The sequence below is a fragment of the Arachis duranensis genome, chromosome 1 (genome assembly GCF_000817695.3).
Source record: "Arachis duranensis cultivar V14167 chromosome 1, aradu.V14167.gnm2.J7QH, whole genome shotgun sequence".
NCBI classification, from domain to species: domain Eukaryota; kingdom Viridiplantae; phylum Streptophyta; class Magnoliopsida; order Fabales; family Fabaceae; genus Arachis; species Arachis duranensis.
In genome coordinates, this window is record NC_029772.3 from 29,085,043 (window position 1) to 29,108,763 (window position 23,721).

At 33.3% G+C, this 23,721-nt stretch overlaps 1 protein-coding gene across 2 annotated transcripts; it reads right to left on the bottom strand.

The window, feature by feature from the left end:
• Positions 1-6,120: 6,120 nt before the first annotated feature.
• Positions 6,121-10,561, bottom strand: LOC107483673 (tobamovirus multiplication protein 2A). 2 transcript variants are annotated; one of them, XM_016104283.3, is made up of 7 exons: positions 10,445-10,561; positions 9,560-9,861; positions 8,623-8,722; positions 8,367-8,447; positions 8,186-8,290; positions 7,726-7,938; positions 6,121-6,585 (listed from the first exon to the last, which is right to left on the bottom strand). In XM_016104283.3, exons 2-7 carry the CDS (start codon positions 9,787-9,789, stop codon positions 6,478-6,480), a joined length of 837 nt encoding a protein of 278 aa, XP_015959769.1. In that variant the 5' UTR covers positions 9,790-9,861; positions 10,445-10,561; the 3' UTR covers positions 6,121-6,477. The 2 variants fall into 2 exon arrangements, with proteins under 2 accessions (XP_015959769.1, XP_052109189.1); XM_052253229.1 differs by lacking the exon at positions 10,445-10,561 and having other exon boundaries at positions 9,560-9,872.
• Positions 10,562-23,721: the final 13,160 nt, after the last annotated feature.

A 23,721-nucleotide genomic window follows, 5' to 3' on the forward strand; every position in this document is an offset into this window, starting at 1 on the left:
TTGTGTACTGGCGAGCTTTGACAAGATGTCGACTCGGTGATTCTGTTCTCTAGGGATATTATGACTTTAAAATTTTGAAAAATGATTATAAGTGTTTTGACAACATCTAAGTATTTTGTTAAGAGGGGATCTTTTACTTGAAAAGATTGATTTACTTGTTGTACTATTAGTAAGCAGTCACAGTGTACCTTTATTGCAGAAATATTTAATTCGATGGCTAACCTTAAGCCGGCAATGAGTGCTTCATATTCGGCCTGATTATTGCTAGCCTTGAAGAAGAAGCATAAAGAATGTTCCAAAACTATTCCATTGGTGTCTTCAAGAAGGATTTATGCTCCCGATGCTTGAGAGTTAGAGGCACCGTCAACATATAGTGTCCATTCTGCTGGCATATCATCGGAGATATGAGCAGTAAACTCGGCAACAAAGTCGACAAGGTATTGTGATTTTATTGAGCCTCAGAATCGGTATTTGATATCAAACTCAGATAATTCTATTGACCACTTTATTAATCTTCCAACTAGTTCTGGTTTTGTGAGCACTTGTCGTAGCAGCTGGTCGATTTGAACATTAATGGTATGACTCTAGAAATAAGGTCGGAGACACCTAGTTGAGAATGCTAAGGCGAGAGTGAACTTTTCTATCTTTGGGTAGGGAAGCTTGAAATTTTGCAATGATTTGCTGGTAAAGTAAACAGGTTGTTGGATCTTTTCCCTCTCTATAATAAGAACATAACTAATTGCCCAGTTAGTTATAGATAGATAAAGATAAAGTTCTTCTCCAAGTTCAGACTTTTGTAAAATGGGAGGATTTGAAAGAATAGTTTTTAAATTTGAAAAAGTAGTTTCGTATTCATAATCCCATTTGAAGTTGTTTTTCTTTTTGAGTAATTGAAAAAAGTGGAAAGATTTGGAAGCTAAACAAGGTAAATATCTTGATAAAGCAATGAGTCTTCCTGTTAATTGTTGGACCTCTTTGACAATTTGAGGACTTTGCATGTCCAAAACAACTCAGCATTTTTCTGAATTTGCCTCTATACCTCGGCTTGTCAAAAGAAAACCAAGAAATTTAGCTCCTTGGACACCAAAGGCGCATTTCTCAGGGTTTATCCTCATGTTGTATTATCGAATTTGTGTGAAAATCTCCTCAAGATCGTGCACGTGAGATTTGCCGACTTTGGTTTCGGCAACCATGTCATCAACATAAACTTCGATGTTTTGACCAATTTGCTTGGCGAACATTTTGTTCATGAGTCTCTGGTAAGTAGCTCTTGTATTCTTAAGGCCCAAGGGCATAACTTTATAACAAAAATTGCCATATTCAGTTATGAAAGCAGTTTTATCTTGGTCTGATGGATGCATGAGGATCTGGTTATAACTAGAGTATGCATCCATAAAACTTAAAAGTTCTATAGCCTGATGAATTATCAACTAAAGCATCAATGGATGGTAAAGGATATGCATCTTAAGGACATGCTTTATTTAAATCAGTAAAGTCGACGCACATGCGCCATTTACCATTATGTTTCTTTACCATGACAACATTAGCTAACCATGTTGTAAACCAAATTTCTCGAATGAAGTTGGCGTCAATGAGCTTGGTCTCCTCCAGGGACGCTGCTTTTTTATCCAAGGTTGCGCTTTTTTTGCGTTATAGGTCAGACTAATGAGTTAATTGTCAGTTTATGAGATATTACAGAAGGATCAATGCCTGTATGTCAGCAGGGGTCCAAGTGAAGAGGTCGGCATTTTGTTGGAGGAATAGGACAAGTTTTTCCCTTTTGTCAGTCAGCATAGTTGAACCTACAAAAGTGAACTTGTTTGGATCGTTAGTTAAAGTGATTTTCACTAACTCCTCCATCAGGGTAGGACGATCTTGAAACTCGTGGGTCTAACTCGGATAAAGAAGGAAGCTCGAGTGAGTTGTGGAAAACATTTACTTGTGCACCTATAGCTCAGTTAGGCATTTTGAGACTGATGTTATAACGATGCCGAGCTTCACGGTGGTCACTGTGAATTGTTGCAACAAGGTTGTCTTGTACACAAAACTTCACACAGAGATGAATTGTAGATATAATTGCGCCGAACTTATTCAAAAAAGGCCGGCCAAGTATTAAGTTATAAGGACTGATCAACCATAAGGTATTGAACATCTAAAAGTTTTTTTTAGAGGATTCTTAGCAAGTGTGTTTTGTAACCACACTGGTCCCAACACGGGTACTCATTCACCTGAAAATCTTACCAGGTCTTTAGTGGATGGCTGTAGTATGTTATTACTCAACTTCATCTTCTAAAATGTGGAGTAGAATAGAATATCGCACTGCTTCCTAAGTCCAGCAAGACTTTTCGAACTATTAGGTCTCCCAGTTGAATAGAGATGACAACTGGGTCGTCTAAATTAAGTTCGGTTAAATTGAAATCTAACGGTTGGAATGTCATTTCAGGGAAGGTCGACACAATTTGATGATTGTTAATGGTGCTTTCTACAGTGAGCATAGCTCGGTAAGTACATTTGCAAGCATAGCTTGATGCTCCACCATCGGCGAAGCATCCAGATATGCAATTAATGACACATCGGGGTTGGTTGGGCTAAGCTATATGCGCTTTGTCCTTATCTCGAGAAGATTGACCTACAGAAGATGAGTCAAATTGATGTGTGTTGCGCTTTTAGATGTGGCCGCTGAAGTATTTGTCCAAATGTCCTTGCCGAGCTAAGCGCTCAAGCAAGTCTTTGGCGATGACACACTCATAGGTAGTGTGTTCATGCTTCTGGTGAAAAGCACAATAATTTGTCTTGTCCATATTTTTGGTATCTTGGTATGTTCTGGCTTTTCAATGAGGTTTGATTAGCTTCGAATTTAGTATTTCTTTGATGATTTTCTCCCTTTCGGTGTGAACTGGGTATAAGAATCATAATGTGGTGCCAGCCGGAAAGGTTTTTTGTTGTCCCGAGCTTTATCGTCATCCTTACTATTTTGATTCTTCTCATATTTCCGAGCTTGGCATAGCTCTTTGATTTCTATTTGACCTTTAGCCTTTTCGCGAAACTCGACCAAGATTTTGGGTTTGGCCACTGTGATAGTTTCTTGAAACTTTCCTGGGCAGAAATAGCATGCAGGTGCACCCTGGGGTGGAGGTTTGGAATGCTCACTGCCACTTTGGTGAAGCGGGTGATATAATCCTTTAAACTTTTGTGCTGCCCTTACTTGATGGTGTTCAGATAGTCAAAATCATGTAAATAGAAGGAAGACGCAGCGAACTAATCTTCGAATTGCTTGGCGAGCTCCTGAAAGCCTGAAATTGAATCTGTAGGCGAAGATAAAAACCAATCAAGTGCAGAACCGTCTAAAAAAGTAGGAAAACAATGACATAGAATAGGATCAGAAGCACTGTTTACGATCACCAAAGATTGGAATTTCTTGATGTGTTTTTTCGGGTCTCCTATGCCATCGTAGGGAGTCAATGTGAGTGGTAAGGTGAAGTTCCTAGGCAGTTTGAAACTCATAACATCGGCCGTGAATGGACCAATTCATCATCATCATCATCATTTTGCTGGTTTTCCTCTGGTTGTTGAGTTTTCGAAATGTGTGTTGGATCGGAATGTTCTTCATCGATCTTCTGGCTGCTCATTGTTATTATTTTCAATCTGAGTATTGGTTAGCTCGGCTATTTGATTCACCATTCGTTTATTTTCTTCCGTCATGCGCTGATTAGCCTGTTGTAACTCCGTTACTATTCGAAGAAGCTCAGATGGTGTGGGGAGAGGCAGGTCAGCCATGAGCAGGTATGGGAGTTTTAGAACCTATAGAAAGAAGGGTTTTTATCTCGAGGCCCCACGATGGGAGTCAATTGTTCTTGTGGAAGTTGACCAATGTATAGCTCGTCCGCCGGTAAATACTTGTAAGCTTTCCGTCAGGATAAGGTATACATCAGCATTGAAAGAACAAAAGATAGGTACCTGCAAAAGGTACTCCGGCGCTCAAGTTAGTAAGTGAGTAATAGGTTTTGCAGAATAATGAATCAAATAAATATTTTACCTCCTTTTTATATCTTGGAATGAAGCATCGATAGTTATACTCTTGAATAATTCGTATTAATGGAGAATAATAACATATCAGAACGTTATAATATTTTTTTTTATGTCCATTATTGATAACTAATCTATAATGTATACTGTCAAATTATAGCATTAAGGATGAATTATAACGGCCATATCAATATTTTTTTTTATTCTCTTGGCTCACAAAACTATTTTACCATAGAATTATCCACAACATATATAGAATGGAACAATATGTCATTAGGTGCTTTGAATTCGCTCTTCTAAAAACAAGAGCTACATTGTTCGTTTAGAGACTTTTTACTTAAAAGATATGGGATTTGTAATAAGAAAATACTGAGTCGAGTTTAATTGTCCAAACAAAATTAAATTTGAGTCAGGAATAGTGAGCTTCCTTTATAATAGTTATTTTATAACACAATTTATTCCATCTTAATGATCCTTCTAAAACGTTGTTTCATTAATAATAATAATAATAATAATAATAATAATAATAATAATAATAATAATAATAATAATAATATTTTCGAAGAGATACCAAGTTGTCCTATTTTACATTCCATGTATAATAGCTTCATTAGTGATTAACAAAAGAAAGGATAAAATATTGCTTTAGTTTCTAACATTTGAACCAAAGTTATAATTTTGTTCTTAATATTTGAAATATTTTATTTTTATCTTAAATATCATATTTTATCCCATTTTAATCCTTAGTCAAAATTAATTTTTTTTAAAAAAAATATTCTTTCTTTTGTTATGATTTTCTTTTAGGTACCATAAAAAATATAGGGTACTTTTAGAAGAAATTTTTGTATTTTAACCAAAAATTAAAATAAGACAAAAAAAATTTGAAATAAAAATAGAATGTTTTAAATATTAGAAAAAAACTAATATAAAAACTATTCGTCCAACGAAAATAATCCTTGAGATGTCATTGGATATGACGTTTAGCTAGAAACCTAAATGTTTGATAAAAGAAATTCAGAGACCGATTTTTACTTTCACTCGAAAATGTTATATGCCAATGTAATTTTGGCATAAATGTATCATGAATTGAAGGCAGCAGCTTGCATTTTTGCCAATAGGATGACCAGATTAAAAGTTAAAAATACTTCCTCAAATGTTCTTTTTTTTTTATAGGACACTTGCTCAAATGTTAATCCAGCAAAATAACAAAATAAATGAAAAAGAGCAAAATTTATATTTTCAACAAAGTCTACACATTTTTACGTCAACACTTTCAAGTATGAGAAATTATTGAACTCTTTTGTAATACATTTATGTGTGCTGCAAAACTTTTGCAACCTTCAAACAGAAACAAGTTTGCACATAAACAGACACCACCTAATCATCCAGACTGGCCCGCATAATCCGTCAAAAAAGACAGATTAGGCTGAAAATTTAAAACTTCTAAACTTAAAAAACTCGTCTAATTCGTACCACCTAATCTATGAACTTTAGCAGGCTTCGGCAGGACACGGTGAGTTTTTCCGGCGGATCAGGCGTCTTTTTGTTTAGTCTTTTTTTACAAATTTCTATTATATTGATCTACAAGAGAATAAAAGTGATAATTAAAGATGTTTTAAGTTATATGTTAAATTATATTTTATGTTTGATTAATATAAACTTAAAGATGTTTAATTATATATTTTAGACATTGTTTTGCTTTGAAGTTTGGACAATGTTAATTTTATTATTTTATTTCAAAAAACTTATTTTATGATTATGTTTATTACATATTTATAATTATAAAAAATTTTATATTTGTAAATTTAAAAATTATAAATTTATTGAAATGGTTATAAAATTACATATATTGTTTAATATTTAATAGTTTATAAAAAAAAAAAAGAGTTTTGGTAAGTTTGACCCGCCAACCCACCGTGAGCTGGACCGCCTCACTAGGTAGGACGTGACGGACTTCCCTGATTGCCATCCTACATGCAGCATAGTCTATACTGAGTGTTTGAAAACACTTCCAAAATTATATCCACAACTTCTTGCACCAATTTCTCTTCACATTACTAACTCGGTGACAAACACAGGAACACTTCAGAATCATTACATAAAAAGCATTGGTTTCAACTTTTACAAGAGAATAATATCAACCTCAAACACTGATTTCATTCGCTGGGTTAAACTATGGACATAAACATAAGCAACATCATAACAATACTAATGTCTCACCCAGAATGTTACACACATACACACAACAAACTGAAGACGTTGTTGTCATTGTAACAGAAAAAAAGTGGAGATGGGGATCATGTGAAGTGGAACTTGTGTACAAACTTGAGACACACAAAACGATTTGACTTTTTTTTTTTTTCCCTTTTCGTGAGACAACCTTCTAATCTCAAGTCATTGCCAAACAATCATTCGAAGTCAACCTGGCAAAGCTTTGGAGGGATACATATATCACATGATGGTGCAACGGCTCCTTTCTTCAGTTGGTTGCGGATTTGGTTGCTGGAACCTGTGCGACTCTGATGGATTGTATGTAAATTCAGATGTATCCAAACCATACTGCATGAGGAGCATGATTAGTGTCAGACAGCCGCATACAATACCGTAATCATTTTTTTCATTATAATAATAATAGTAATAATAAGTAATGATTCTGCAAGGATTGTGCCATTGTTAGATAAAAAGCCATTTATGAAAATGTACCATTGTACCTATTTGCTAAAAGCTTTCAGGCAATAAAATATCACTGAACTTTTAAAAGCAAAATCAAGGAGGTAAGTTTGCTAATTTGCCTAAGCATCTTTCAAAGGAGTTTATAGGCAATTATACTTGTTATTGAGGAAAAAAACAAACAAAAACCAAAACAAAGTATGAACCTTCCATGGTTCAAGAGACCTTTACCACAGTGTAATAGCACAAATGATCAATGAGATGAGCAAGGATGAATTTGGGTAGGTGTTCGGTTTGCTGACAATTTGAGTGCTGAAACCTAAGCTCAAAGTCATCTTGTTGAAATGACCTTAGTTTGGTCTAATCTAACAAGTATTCATGCTCAATGAGCCAAGTTCAAACTCTATATCACCAATTCATTACTCTAACTCTCGCCAAGACAAAATCGGCTGTAATTAACCATGTTCATCAATCGGCAATCAACTGGTAAGGCTAACTCAACGCACAAGGTTCCCCCACCTGGTGGGGACTGAGAAGGGTAAGCATACATTGTTTGACACTTTGACCTCCATAAATGGAGAGGTTTTTTGCATGATTTAAACCCGTGATTTCCAAATCACAAGGTATCAACTTTATTGCTGGGAAGTCCCACCTTCAAGCAGCAATCAAAAACACAGTCCCAGATACTAAAGGATTTAAAAGGAAATTAAAAAAAGGATGAGTTTTTACTCAATAAAATAGGTTAAATTATATTCTAATTACTCAATGTTATATCTAATTAGGTTGCAGACTAATGAACCAAACTTGTGAAAGATAAAGAATGGGCCATTTATTATGAGTTTAATTTTAGTCTCAATCCAAGGCATGAGCTTAGCTTGGTAAGCTAGAAAAAACAAGCCTTGAGCTCGTCAGCCAAACTTAGCTTGTTGCCAGCCTGACACAGTTAACAGTTACACGGATGAAAAAAGAAAACAGAATCACAAACAAGAAGAATGGACAAAGTAAACTGCAGAGAAAAAAAGATTTCACCTTTTCCCTCATCCGTGTACTCCATGCATCATTTCTGCTTGGGCGCTGATCAAGTGTGCCGGCAACTGGTACACCTGTTACTGGGCTAGCTGGTTTGTTATTGAGCAAAGGTTGACGGGCCTGGTGCCTTGGATTAATGTACTCTTCATCACTATCATAATCTACTTGCTTGTTTGAGGCCCTAACAATAAGTGCTAACAAGAAAAGAAGGGCCTGCAATTCCAGAAACATAACAAGGCACATCACATCCACCTTATCAATAAAATAACCAATTTACTTTCTTGATTAAAAAAAAAGGTCATGCCCAAAAATAAGATGGTATTACTTCGAAACATCCTTTCTAGAGGTGATTGTTCATCCTAGTGGGTGCACCTATTTTCCATGAGTATATGCACAGGACACATGGCCACAAAACAACATTGCTTTCTTTTGAATTCCAATCATATCAGTTCTTGCTTACCTCGAATACAACAATTCCAAGAGCAACCCACCTCACAATATCCCAGTTCTCTCTTAGAAATCCGTATACCATATCAAAATATCCCGTTTCATCTTGTGGAATTTCCTGAAAGAAATATAATCTGTAATTTGCTGAATATAACATCAATTTCACACCCCAATTAAACATTGAAAGAAATTACCTTTTTCCAGCCTTTGTCGAAAAATATAACGGCTGCAAAAGCCAGCTCTAGCAAGATCAATAGTATCACCAAAAATGCATACTTTGCTGGGTTAAGGAAATAGTCATTCCTTTGAGATAAATATATTAAATAGTTATAATTAAAACAGAAAGAGAATGTGGAAGAGATTATTCATCTCATGCTTTTGTATGCTAGTGGAAAATTTAGGAGCCAATTGAATATCTTGCCTACAACAAAAGACAATCTATAAGGATACACAGCTCAGGCAGCACACACTCCGTGTCATAGATGCGACACATCCAAAACAAGAAATGACAAACAGAATCGCCCCAACACCAATGAAAGCATATAAAAACCTGCATGCATGAACACAAGCAGTGAAAGAAAGTTCAATGACAGAAGCTTGAGCTTTGTCAACTTCCTCAAATAGAAGTAGCAACGTAAATGTGGCAATAACTCAATCATTGTGGTGAATGCAGACCAAATTCATGAAGCACACAAGACTACATCTGGTATTTTTCTCTAGTTGTCTTTCAAATTGAAGGAATAAAAGAACTTCAAATTCACATTTTGCATAGAAATCTAACAACAACAAAAACAACAACAACAACCAAGCCTTGTCCCACTAAGTGAGGTCGGCTACATGAATCAAACGACGCCATTGTGCTCTGTCATGTATCATGTCTACAGAGAGACCGTTTACATGTAGATTTTTTTTGCATAGAAATCTACACAGTTAATAAGCCAAGTCCATTATTAACTTTGATTCCTTCAACCCTGGCAATAAGAATGAACCTAATGCATCATTTGCACCAAATTAGTGAAGCGTGACTAGCCCTTCTACAGTTTTATATGTTACATAACTAAAATCTATTAGTAGCCATCCCAAATACTTCACATTGCAGCTCTTACTGAGCTTTGATCAAATAGAAATTGAATGGGTTCAACTCCTATGAGGTTAGCACAAAGTTCTGATTCAATTTTACGGATTATCTTCTCTAAAGTAAGTTGGAGTGAATTTTCCTTTTTCTAAAATACATAAACTAAAAAAGAAGTAAAAAAAATGAAAAATTAAAAACCAGCAAAATATTGCAGCAGCAAAATTTATAACAAAAGAATTATTATTTCCTCATTACTCTACAACTAGTCCCACAACACATTTCTCAATTGATAGAAAAGAGCATCATCCATACCAAGCCTTCGGCAAATCATCATAAATGCTGTCGGAGAGATTCACAGCTACAAGCATTGGACGGCCAAGTTGAACAAGAGTCTGATCAGTAGGAACTATTAAAGTGTCATGCGGACGGTTATTGTATTGAACCAGCAGATAAATCCCATAGCCCACCATGGCCAGACCAGCAAGGGACATAAAGAAGTTCAGAACCTTCAGAAGGCACTCCCAGCAACCCTTACAACCCATCCTCCCCTACCTATAATACCCTTCAACTCCTCAACCAGAATTCAATAATGTGACCAATTCCAACTATAATTTCTGAGGAAAGAAAACGAAAGGCATTTCCATCAGTACTAATGTCAAATAAGACCAGTAATTCAAGCAGTCAGATTCAACCTTAACAGAGACGCCGAAGTCTTAACTAATGCTCCATATACAACCTTAACAAGCAGAAAAAACAATGACAATCACTTAGTCACATATATTTTCAACCTTAGGGGTTCTAAGAAGACAATTGTCTAGGTCAATTGCTCTGGTATATTCTAACCCATAACCTTATTTTTTCTCATTCTTTATTCAGAAACATAATCACCTAAGAGAAAATATTATGTCACTGAAATCAATAACATTGTTATAATTTTCCAATATGAATAATTAGGATGTCCCCAATTATTTATTTATATATTTATTAACATTGACCATGTTAGTTATGAGACTATCGACCAAAATTCCGACAGAATCTAGCTCAGGAAATTCGTAAGGATGCAATCTACTAAAAAATAAAAAATAAAAAAGAATCAAATAAGAGAAAATGTAAAAGGTTAAAATTAAAATCAAAATAAAGGTACGGAAAAAAAAATGTTGATGAGAGCTGCGATACATAGAAGTGAGAATCACTCACAGTTAGAACTCCGATTGACAAAGCTTTCCCTTTTTCTGATCCTCTCGCTTCTCGAAATCGCTCAAATATAGAAAATGGAACAGCAAAGAAAGAAAAAAGAAAACGGTGACCGGAATAGAAAAAAGAAAATACAATTAAATTTAATTAACTTAAATGACATTAATACCCTTGTGTGTTGCTGGTTTGGCACACACATTGGCGTTAAACAATTCTATCTTTCTTGTAATTTTAGCAAACTTTCAATTAATTCTTCCCCGTTTAAAAGCTTATAATTGATTTCACGTCAAATACAAAAGTAAATGTTCGAATAACATTTCATATTTTTAAATAAAAATAGTTACTAATGATCTAATTAAAAAAAAAATCTAATACATGAATTGACTGAAAAATTTTAAATCGTAAAGGCTCAATTAAAAATTTGATAAAATTATAAAGACCGATCGAATAATTAAACATAAAAAAATAAATAAATTTAAAAGTAATTATTTTTATTTTTCTTTTTAAGATTTAAGTTTTATAAATTATTTGTTAATTTTTTACTATAAATAATTATTTAAAAAATAATATAATAATTAAATAAAACTTTTAAAATATTATATATTCTCAACCTATAAAAATAAAACTCAGTTTTTAACTCTTTAAGTATTTATACAATTATTTCAACAATCATATTATATACATCAAAAAATTAATCATCAAATTATATAACCAATAATTTTATAAATCAAGTACAACCTAATATAAAGAAATTAATTAATTATGTAAGTTGTCTCGTTTTCTGAAAGAGCAATAATAATGAAAATTATGTTATTATTAACTATATATTTAGTAGCTAAAAAATTGTTTAGTCTATTCTTTTTCTGACTATAAATAATTAAATATATAATTTATAAATTAAATATTTTTTGGTGTATATAATGAAAGAAAAACAAAGAAAAGAAGAAAAAATAGGACTCAAAAAAATATAAATTTAGATAATTTTTTAAACTCTCTCCTTTAAAAAAAGGTTGTAATATTATTGGAAGATAAATCCTATCTATTACTTTATTATATTTGTGAGTTCTATTTTTTGTTATTTAAATTTTGTCTACACTTAACAATTAATATTAAAGTGATCTGTCTTAATATTTTAAGTCTAGTGTTTCAAATTTTTAAAAGTATGTTCATGTACAGTTATGCTATATTTATCATGTAGATATCTTAAACAGCTTAAAAACACAATTCGGAGTATGTCCAAGAACATAACCAATCCATCTCTCAGCCTCTACAAATAATATCATGAGCCCAAAGTTATAAAAAAAAATACTATAAATGTAACACCCTACCAATGATAATGAGGCATTACGACACTTAGAAAAAAATACATATATAGTTATAAAATGATAATATTATAACTAGAAACCCGTAAAAAAAATTTAAACATCGAAAACCGTTAAACACACACGAACGTGTTAAATCGATAACATTATATACAAAAATGGAATATATCACGAGTCTAAAGTGAAGATTCATAATAACGTATATACATATTAGTTACTAGTCTCGACTCGCGAAGAAAAGCCGGCTAAAATATTATAATAGTGGGGAATATATAAAATAGAAATGTTATTTCTCCAAACAAAAACCTTTAAGAGGAATATATAATCATATATAACAAAGTTTTAAAAGTGGAGACATCTCTAGTGTCAAAACAAAATATCACAAAAAAATTATCTTCTCGTCATCACCTGAAATTTCGCACTCTAAACGAAGTGTGTTGCGTCCTGCATCTAAAAAACAAAAAATTCACGACGGGTGAGAACCCGAAGGTTCCCATTAGGATAACAGTTCTGAATAAAAACTACATAAGAAAATGCGAATCCTTTAAGAAATCCTGATCTGCAATTTCGCAGGAATCCAAGTCTAGAGTCTTAATTAATCCATGCAGGGTATAATTGCTAAGGTAAGAGTATTTTAAATTATCACCAATCTTATTCATTTTCAACAGCCATCATCATTAATTTCAATTTCTATTCTTTTAATAGAAATGCAAACACACACACAAGAAATCATACCAAACAATGACAAATAAGAATATTTAGAACAAGTAATACAATTAGCAGTTAAACAGAATTATCAGGTAGACAAACCAAAATAATTATGCACACCCAAGCAATGGCAAACAAATACACATGATGCATGCATGTCCTATTGGCCGTAAGCTCACGTGTTGGTTATATTGCCAGACTTGATACATCCGGTAGCTAACCCAAATATCATCTCTCTTTTGCGCACCCCATGAGGAACATCCTAGACTTATCACAAGCCGGTTTGAGGAGGGAGAGTGCCCTGTCACATCTTGGGAGGGAGAATGCTTTGTCATCTTCTCACTAGGAGCATCACCTAGACTTATCACAAGCTGGTCTTGGGAGGGAGAGTGTCCTGTCACGTTTTGGGAGAGAGAGTACCCTGTCAAATTGCAATCAGAGAAAATGTGAGAAAATATATACTGAATTTATCACAAACCGGTCTCAGGAGGGAAAATGTCCTGTTACGTTCTAGGAGGGAGAGTGTCCTGTCACCTTCCCCACATCCATATCGCAACTTTGAACAAGCGGGACAAAACTACTATTCGTGCCCAGTGCCGATACCCCTATCAACCACGCAAGCGAGACAAACCCACATTCTTGCAACGCAAGCGGGACAAAACCCACGTCCTTACCAACCAATAATCAAATTTAAATCATAATCATGCAAGTGGAACAAAATTCACGTCCTTGCAAATCAATCATCCATCATAATCAATTTCATTAATGACATAATCAATCATCATCAATCATAATCTCACTTCTCATCATAATTATCATATCAAATCTTATTTTGGTCGTAACCTCGAATCAAATCTAATCTCTCTCATAATAAACATAATTCTCCTCATGATCATCAATAGCATATCTTCTCATCGATTATTCACAATCAAACATAACTATAGTGATAACCAAGACTATGATAAAAACAAAATCACAATTCTATATAATCATATTTATCACAAAAATAATTATTTTTGAGCCGTGAACGGAATAAAACCACCGTTCTCACCGTGGACGAGACAAAACAATCATTCTCACATAACATCATACTAAACAAGCGGGACCTTATTACTGTCCTTTCCAGGCAAGTAATCAATATCACATTTATTGTAAATTCACAATTTCAACCAATTTCGGAGGATATAACCCATCATAATCTCAGTCCTTTATTAAAGTAATCAACCTCCTCAATTCGTGAGGGGGACTATGCTACCGTTCTCACCGTGAAAGGGACGAACCACCATCCCCACAATATTTTAAAAAAATTATTTTATAAGTTTAATAGGGAAGTAACCCAATTTAAATTCATTAATCTCATTCCCAATATAATCAAGGTTAAAAATATAATTTTCAGAGTTCATACGAAGGTTACAAGGAGTTACGAGCTCGCCGCAAAAAATTAATAGTTCAAAATCAGTATTTTTAAAAAAGCAGTACAATCGTGTGTATGAGGATTTCATGTGTACGCACAAAACTGCAATGATGCGTACGCGGAGATCTTCGTTTGGCCACTAACTTTGCAGAATTCTGCATAATTTAGTTTTAACCACCGATTTTTAAACACCCATAACTTTTTCTCCAAAAATTATTTTCCTTCCATTCTTTGATGGTCTTAAAATAGATGTTTCCAATTTTATTTCAAATCAAAGTTCATCAATTTTCAAATTTCAAACGCCAAGTTATGGCCCTCCAAAATTTAACCAAAATTTACTAAAAACACATTTCTGCAACATCCAAAACAACCCTTTTCAAAACTTTTTTCTTTTGCAACCAATACCCAATTTTCGCCTTAACCATTATACAATTTTCATCCACTTAAAATCACACAATTTGACACTTCTAAAATCTCAATGTCACTCACCCTCAATCTTATTGCTCATGAAAAGTTTCCAAACAAACAACAATATCCACTCCAAAATGTGCCACATGTCACTTTCTCATTGCAATTGAAATCAAATCTTTCTCTTCAAAATTAAGAAATTCTCCCTCCTCCCTCTTTCTTTCTCTATTTTTCTTATTCCTTCAACTATTCTATCTATTTTATATATCATTATCAATATCAATGACTAATTATTAATTTGACAATCAAAATGTACAACATGACATTTTTTAATTGCATTAAAATTAAAAATAAAATATTAAAATTGAAATTAAAATATATGTATATTATGTATCATATATTACTATCTAATTTAATAATCAAATGTGTCACATGACACTCTTTTATTAAAATTGAAAGAAAATAATTTTTTTTTTCAAAATTCATTTAATATTTTTTTACAGTTAACAAACTCTCACTCTGGACAGAGTTCACAGGGTGGAAGCTGGAGGATAATAAGGAGAATGTGATCCCAAACATAAGTAGAAGAGGAAGTGGAGGAGATCAGTTAATCAAAAGCCAACCCCTGGTAGTCTAATCAAAAGCTTTTCCAAATTATCTTGTAATGGCGTCAATACAAAAACCAAGATCCACATCAAGCCTAACACAGAAAATCAAAATTCTCTCGCACTAGACCTGCACATTCATATCCCAAATCAAATATTACCTATTTCTCTGTCTCAAAATAGTAGTAAGGAACATGACCCTACAGGAGCCGAGGAGGTAATGAGGGAGTCATTTTATAGGGAGGAAGTAGGCACATTCCAGCCGGATAGTAAATCTGGTAAAGACTCTAGAAGCTTAAAGAGGCAGAAGATTAAGCATTTAGCACGACAAAGCAATGATGCTGGAAACATCAAGATGGTTACAGGGATGAAACGTAATACGGAGACTAGGGAGGAGGTGGAGGAAGGTCAGATTGAGAAAGTAGGGTCAGTAGAGAGAAATGTTGACTGGGGTAAGGGTGCCAACCCATCAAAGGCACCAATGGGGCTATGAAGTTGATAATATAGAACTATCGGGGTTTGGAGAAACCCCTGACAGTTCACAACATCAAAGGAATGCAAAACTCCCATTCCCCCGAGGTGGTGTTCTTATGTGAGACAAAGAACCAATCCTCGCTAGTAGAAAGACAGCTAAAAAGTGTGGGTCTCACGGAGGTATGTTGTGTTAATCCTAATGGCACGGCAGGAGGCTTGGCTCTGGCATGGAGGGAAGGAGCGAAGGTGAAGGTGAATAGCAGTGCAGAATTTTATATATCCTTCTCAATTGAAGATCAAGAGAGAAAAATCACATGAAAGATGTTAGGGGTTCACCTCCACAGTACTGACCAGCTGAGAGATACTCAATATGAGACCTTGTTGGAGATTATTAGACAGCTCGGAGAAAGATATGTTGTCATTGGTAATTTTAATGCCATATTATCATCAGATGAAAAGGAGGAAGGAAGGGAGAAATCATTTCAATCCATTCAGAAGTTTCAAAACTTTATGAATCATGGATGCCTGGTGGATATGGGGTATCTAGGGGAAAAATTTACATGGTGGAATCGGAGTTGTCAAGAGAGAGTAATCAGAGAAAGACTAGATAGAGCTTTTTTATCTCTAAAACTGAGGGAAGAATATCCATGGGCTACACTCACACACTTGGATGATATTGGTTCAGACCATCGCCCTCTGCTATTAAACTCAAATTCAGCAACCATCAAGAGTAAAAGGAGGTTCAAATTTCGAGAGAGATGGTGTGGGGAGGAGATGACAGATTCAATAGTTAAGGAGGTGTGGCAAACAAGCTTCTCTGGCTCACCAATGTTCCAATTGTTTCAGAAACTAAAACGCTGCAGATCTGAAATAGTTAAATGGCAAGCTTCGGGGATAGGAAATTCTAGAAAAGAAATGGAGAAGATTGCGACTAAACTATCGGTGTTGAAGGAAGATCCCAGCTCTGCTAATAAAATAGAGATCTTACAGCTAGAGAAAGAGTTGAGTAATGCATGTATTATGGAGAAAAGGTTCTGGAGGGAGAAAGCTAAAATTAATTGGCTTAAATGGGGAGATCAAAACACAAAATTTTTTCACTCCAAGAGTCAAGTTAGAAACAGGAAAAATAAGATATGGAGGTTAGAGGATGAGAATGGAGAGTGGTGTACTACTCCAGAAACAATTGGGGCGAGAGCACAAAGATACTTTGAAGAGTTGTTTACAATAGGAAATCCTCAAGATCCTTCCCATGTGCTGGCTGGGTTGAGAAAGAAGGTCTCCTCTGAGACTAATCGGCACCTTACTAAACCGATTAGTGAAGAGGAAATTAAGAGGGTAGTTTTTTCTATTAACCTGGGGGCTGCCCCGGGAGATGATGGATTCACGACAAAATTTTTCTAATTTTATTGGAGAATCATCGGAGGGGATATATGCAGGGCAGTTAAGAGCTTCTTTGGTGGAGGAAGAATATTAAAGAGCTTCAACCATACTCAAATTTGTCTAACTCCAAAGATTCCAAATGCAGAAAATATGTTGCAGATCCGACCCATCAGCCTAAGCACTATATTTTATAAAATTATTTTCAAGGTACTTGTTAATCGCTTGCAGCCTCTTATGAATAAAATAATTAGTGACAATCAGAGTGCATTTATTAGAGGAAGACTTATTAGTGATAATATTCTTGTGGCTCATGAATGCATGCATTTCTTAAAGAATAAATCATTTGGGGGCACTGATCTAGCTCTAAAGGTGGATATGAGCAAAGCCTATGATCGAGTGGAATGGAGTTTTGTGTGGTTCATAATGAAAAAACTTGGTTTTTGTCAGAGGTGGATAGCATGGGTAAAGGAATGTGTCACTATTATTTCTTATTCTGTTATTGTGGAAAATTCTCCTATTGGTTTCTTTAAACCAAGTAGAGGGCTCCGACAAGGAGATCCCCTCTCACCCTACCTTTTTCTATTATGCGCAAAAGGTCTATCATTTCTGCTCCACAAAGGAGAACAGGATAACCTATTTCAGGGGGCTTCGGTTGAACAGTAGATATCCGTCCATCAACCACCTTTTATTCGCTGATGACTCTTTACTATTCTGTAAAGCAACTCCACATAATTGCGCTAATTTGATTAATGTTATTCAATAGTATGGCTCCCTAAGCGGTCAGATTATCAATTCCAGTAAGTCTACAGTATTTTTCAGTAAGACTACACCTCATGCTATTAAGGAAGAAATCGCTACTTTTCTTAGAGTCCCTAATATTGGTGCACAAGACAAATATTTGGGTCTCCCATCTATTGTTAACAGATCTAAAAGTCAAACATTTGCTTATGTAAAGGATAAGGTGTCAAAGAAGCTACAAGGTTGGAAGCGTCAACTATTGTCAGCAAGTGGAAGAGAAATCTTAATCAAAGCTGTGGGGTGTGCTATACCTGTCTATACTCTAACTTGTTTCAAACTGCCCGAATCATTATTAGATGATATTCACAAAATGATGATGCAATTCTGGTGGGGTCAAAAACAGAATGAAAAAAAAACTCCAATGGATCAGCTGGGATACAATGAGCAGAATTAAAGAGGAAAGTAGTATGGGGTTTAAAGATCTCAAAGCGTTTAATCTGGCGATGCTGGCAAAACAGGGATGGAGACTAATGACTAAACCAAATTCTATGTTTTATAAAGTCTTTAAAAGCAAATATTTTAGACTTACCTCTTTTTTAGGAGCGAAACCAAGCCTGAGACCATCTTGGGCTTGGCAGAGCTTATTGGAAGGCAGAAAAGTACTGGAACAAGGTACCAAATGGAAAGTCACGACACAGGGTATAGTAAAATTCAAAGAAGAACCATGGTTTGGTAACTTACCTCCCTTTCGAGTACAGAAAGAAGACTGTAGTGATGGAAATCTGATCTGGCTAAGACAACTATTCAATGAGATAGGGGGTTAGAATACACAGCTCATTCATAGTAAGTTCAGTCCCAACATAGCACAACAAATCTGCCAAATAGACATTGAAGAAGGTGAAGATTCAATCAGGTGGATAAAGCATGATTCAGGTCAGTACAATGTTAAAACGGGATATGAAGTAGCTTATAAGTTTTTTCATAGGCCTATGGAAGATCTTCATGTCAGATTTCAAAGTAGACAACTATGGAGGAGCATCTGGGAGGTTCGATGCCAACCAAAAATCAAGGCATTTCTTTAGAAATTTGCTCACGAAGGACTAGCAGTGAAGACAAATCTTCATAAGAGGATACCTCAGATCCCCAATTTATGCCCGCGATGTTCTTCACTGCCAGAAACGCACCTCCATGCTCTGATTTTCTGTCCGGGAGTTGTGCAAGTCTGGAATCAATCACCAGTAACAAGTGTGATTCCCAGAAATCCGACTATGGAACCATGGGAGTGGTTGTGTCAGTTGATGGAAGCGGTGAGAAGAAGAAGTGACTCAAAAGAAAAAATCAGTCAAGTGGGTTACCTTCTATGGCAGATCTGGTTGTCCAGGAACGCTCTCATTTTTTAAAATTGTAGAGTTGAGGTTGGGAAAATTCTGTCCCAAGCTTTGACATTTGCAGAAGAATTTGGACGACTTGGGAGGCATAGCAACTGAAACTAAAGAGGAGAGAATAGCTTGTCCTTTTTGTTTTAATCTCTACTGCTTTAGCTTGGTATTATTGTTTCTGGGAGTTCCCCAAATTTTTATTATTATATATGCTTATCCCTATTTGTGTGGGTATTGTAATTGAATCATTTAATTGCAATAAAAGTATTATCTTTGAAAAAAAAAAAAACAAACTCTCACTCTCACTCTCATTCTTCATCTTTATCTTTGGTTTAATTACTCTGTTGGTCCTTATAGTTTCGCAAAATTTTTAATTAGGTCCTTATACTTTTTCTCCTTTTAATTGAGTCTTTGCACCAAATTTTTTTTAATTGAGTCTCTATGCTTTTTTTCTTTTATTTGAGTCCCTGCACCAATTTTTTTTAGTTGGGTCCCTATACAATTAAGCCAATTACTACCAAGAGGGATCTAATTGAAAAAAAATTGATGCAGGAACCCAATTAAAAGGAAAAAAAGTATAGGGACCTAATTGAAAATATCGCAAAACTATAGAGACCAACAGAGTAATTAAACATTTATCTTTCTCTCTCTTTTCTCTCATTCTCTATTTTTTCTAACTTTATGTTCTACAGAAAACAAAATTAACAAAATAATATAATTCAAATAAAAATATTATTATTATTATTATTATTATTTGTTAAAAGTTAGAATCAAGATTTAATTATTTAAAAAAATTAATTTTGAGTTAATTTTATAATTATTAGTATAATTTTTTTATACTAACATCTAATTATCTTTTTATATACATAGAGAGAGAAAATATTATTTTTAAATAGTAAATATATAAAAATTAATTATTTCTATTTGTGAAATAGACTTAACACCTAATTAAATGTAAAAATATACACGTTAAATTATTTAAAATTTTAGATAACAAATGTTAAAATTAATTATTAATAAAAAATAGACTTTTTTTCATATTAAAATAATAACTAAAAATCTTATTATTTGGTTTTTTATCTACAGATACCTTGGTCTTCTTAGTTAGAGATTTTTGTCAACCTATAACTTTTTTATAAAAATAGTTTGATTTTATAAATATTTTGTGCTATACATAATCTATACTGTTAGAACAAAGTAGACCATAATTTAAAAAATTTATATTCCTGTAATATTATTACGGATAATATAATCTCACTCTTAAATTCTATCTTCATACAATTCTCTAAATAACAACAATCAATCTTCCCAAATTTAATTTCACATATTCATCATAAACCACTCCAGTTTTCATTAATTCGAACATAACACCAACACATACCAAACAAGAGAAATTCAATCATTCAAAGACTCCCGACCATTTTCATTCAACATCTAATATCATACAAAATTATCCATTCATACTAAAATATCATTATCAACAACATCAATTCAATAATATCTTAAAGTCAATTCGCCTAGATTTTCACATAGCATTATATATTGATTATCCAAAATCGAAATCTGTACCTTATTTGACGACACTCCCAACCTCTTGAGTCTTTTTCTCCGGCCAATTCAAGTCTCAATCAATTCTTCATCAATCCTTGATTCAACCAACTCTATTCAATCTTATTCTATATGAACATGGGTCAAAATCCGTCAGATATTGAGCTTGAACTTCCATACAAAAGTTACATAGAAACGTAGAGGGAATCAAGAGAAATGCATAGCCGCAAACAGGTTGTCGATCGAAGCTCTGGTTTGTGAGATTTCTTGCCTCTCTTCTCTCAAGCTCGAAAAACCCTTCTCTCAAAATTTGGCAAATTGTGTGAAATTAAGGGAGGGAGTCACACTTTGACTCTTTTAAGTAAGGGGCATTTTTGTCCTTTCGTCTATAGGCCCCACTTAGGTCAAAATTTTAAAGATAAATATTTCGGTTTGTATTCTAAATATTTTTCTGGTTAGTTTTACACTTTTATTTTTCTCATACATAGTACCGCACAAACCTATACATGTACAATTAATTATAATATCAGTACACGTTTTTTCATAAATAATTATATTTTCGCACTCCAAATAATTTTCTAAATTCAAATTTTATCTCTAAAATGTTAAATTATAAAATTTAAATTTTTCAACCCAGACTAGCAGTTTAAACCCTCTTACCTCAATCTTAATTACATAATTAACTCGTTAATATTTTTCCGATTTACAAACGGAGCCACATAGTTGCAATTGGAAGGGCTTCATGTAAGTTTAACCAAATTAGGATCTTTACTTTTTTTGAAATTTTAAGTCTCTAAAGCCAATTCAAATTCAAATTAGTATTCTAAGTCACAGTGCGCTCTAGTAGCTAGTAATATCCTGATTTGGCTGAATATTTCTTGTCATTCCACAAGTGACCTGCCTCGTTGTTTGTAGCTTGGTCTCTTTTATAGCATAGAATCTCCATTGCAAGCCCTTTCAGAATATGTGAGTATATAAGACTAAGCTGCTAGTCACTATGCACAAGAACATCCCCAATGTAGAAATCAGATTTAGAAGTCTCAATAAAATCCATCCTCTCACCAATAATACTCGTTTTCATCTACGAATAAAATCAGAAGCTATTAGTTAGAGAGCCAATTTTTCACTTGAAGCCGTCTCTCAGAATAGTTGCAACTTTGACAATAGATTCTCAGATCACAAACGAGTGACAAGATAATTGAATGTTAAAAATGTCTTTACCCTTAAGGTATTTATTCCGCATTACCTAAATCCATAACTTGTTCGGACATTGTAAGATCTGCCAAACTAGCTTGCCAAGCAGAACTAAATAATGTAAACATAAATCTCTTAGAGCAAGCCCACCAAATTTCTTGGAACTTATTAAAATCAACCAAGATGATAGATGGAATCTCATTGAAAATTAGTGTTACCACTCTAAACAAATGTCAGGCAAATTTATCAATATCATAGCAAGTAGAAAAGGGAAAAAGACTTATCTGCATTTTTTATATACCAAAATAGATGCGATAATTAATTTTGCAAGACAAATCCACATTGATCTATTCAAGAATCTACTTTTCCGCAAAGATAAGCGCATCTTGATCCTGTCCAACAAATCATTACAATCCACTCATGATGATTTAGAATGTTCCAAAACAACACTCAAATATATATTTAGAATGTTAGAGAATCGGATGGAAAAGGTCCTTGTAAGCATCTTCTTTCTCTTCCTAGAGATATTTGAAAAGAAGATTGTTCACAACTGACCTTTATACCTAAAATTTTGCAGAATAAATTAAAGGTCTGAAGAGCACACTAAACTTGAGTTCTTGTAGCTTTACAAAAAAGAAACATGTCGTCTGCAAATTTAAGATGAGAGATAGTTGAACTTCTCAACAGTCATCGACTCCCAACTATTTGATTCAATCAATTGAGAGATAAAACACCATAACTTTTTCATATAGAGAACAAAAAGATAAGGCAATAAAGAGTCTCGTTGTCGAAAGCCCTTTTTTAAGATAAAAACTCTTCAACTTGTTATCATTTTACATAATAGATAGAGTAGAGGATCTCACACACCTCATAATAAGGCAAGTCATAGCTGAGAAGTCAAATCGCATTTATAAATCAAATTTAAAACTAATATTTTCATCAACAAAAAAAATGAATAAAAAATTTGAGTTAATACTCAATTTGATCCCTAAATTTATATATGAATTTTAATTTAATTTCTAAAATTTTAATTATTTTTATTTAGTCTCTCAACTTTGCAAATATTACTCATGTGTTAGTCTTTTAGATAATTTTCATCATAAAAATATTTTCAAAGAAATAATATGGACAATTAGATATCATACTAGATGTCTAATGACTATATTAGTGGCAACTGAAACTCTTTGCATCAATATGTATAGATGTTTAATATATCCGTAATATAGTTGTTAGACATTTAACATAGTATCCGATTATTTACATTATCTCTTTAATAACGTTTTTATGATATAAATTATCATAGAGACAATGTGAATAATGTTTATAAAATTAGAAAATTAAATAAAAATAATTAAAATTTTAAAAATTAAATTATGATCGTATGTAAGTTTACGGATTAAATTAAATATTGTTTCTCAACAAATTTGATAAAGTATGAGATCATTTTTTAATATCTGGTCTTCAAATTCTCATCGTTGAAAACATGATCACCTCTTCATTACTTTATTGAGTAATATTTAAAATAGGGTCTTGTGAATTATGTTTCAAGAACATAGTTTAAGAGTATAATAAAAAAATATTTTATTAAAATTTATTTTAATTTTTCATATTATTAATATATTAACGAAATTTAAAATTTAAAAAACTTTTATTATTATATTATTAAAATATATCTTGAGAAAATATAGCTAAACTCTTTAAAATAAAAGCAACTAATATAATGATGTCGTGACCTTGTAAATGCAAGTATTTTTTCTTTTGCGTTTGATATTACTGATGACGCTGTTTTATTATTAATTAAAAATGTTTTAGTAAAAACTATATATTTCTTTAAAGTAAATGCTAAAAGGTCAGTATTTTTGGTGAAAAAACAAAGTTAGTTAGTATTAACTCAGTTACAAAATAAGTATAAAAAATGTTGACCAGTTAACATTTATATTTTTATTTTTCTAAATTCAGGGAAAAATAATGAATGTAAAATGAATTAACAAAATACATATTTCAACAAATAAAAAATAGAGTTTAGTTTAAGAGTAATAATTGGAGTCATAATTCAACTTTTTAATTATTCTCTTAATATTTAAATGAATACAAATTTAAATATATATTT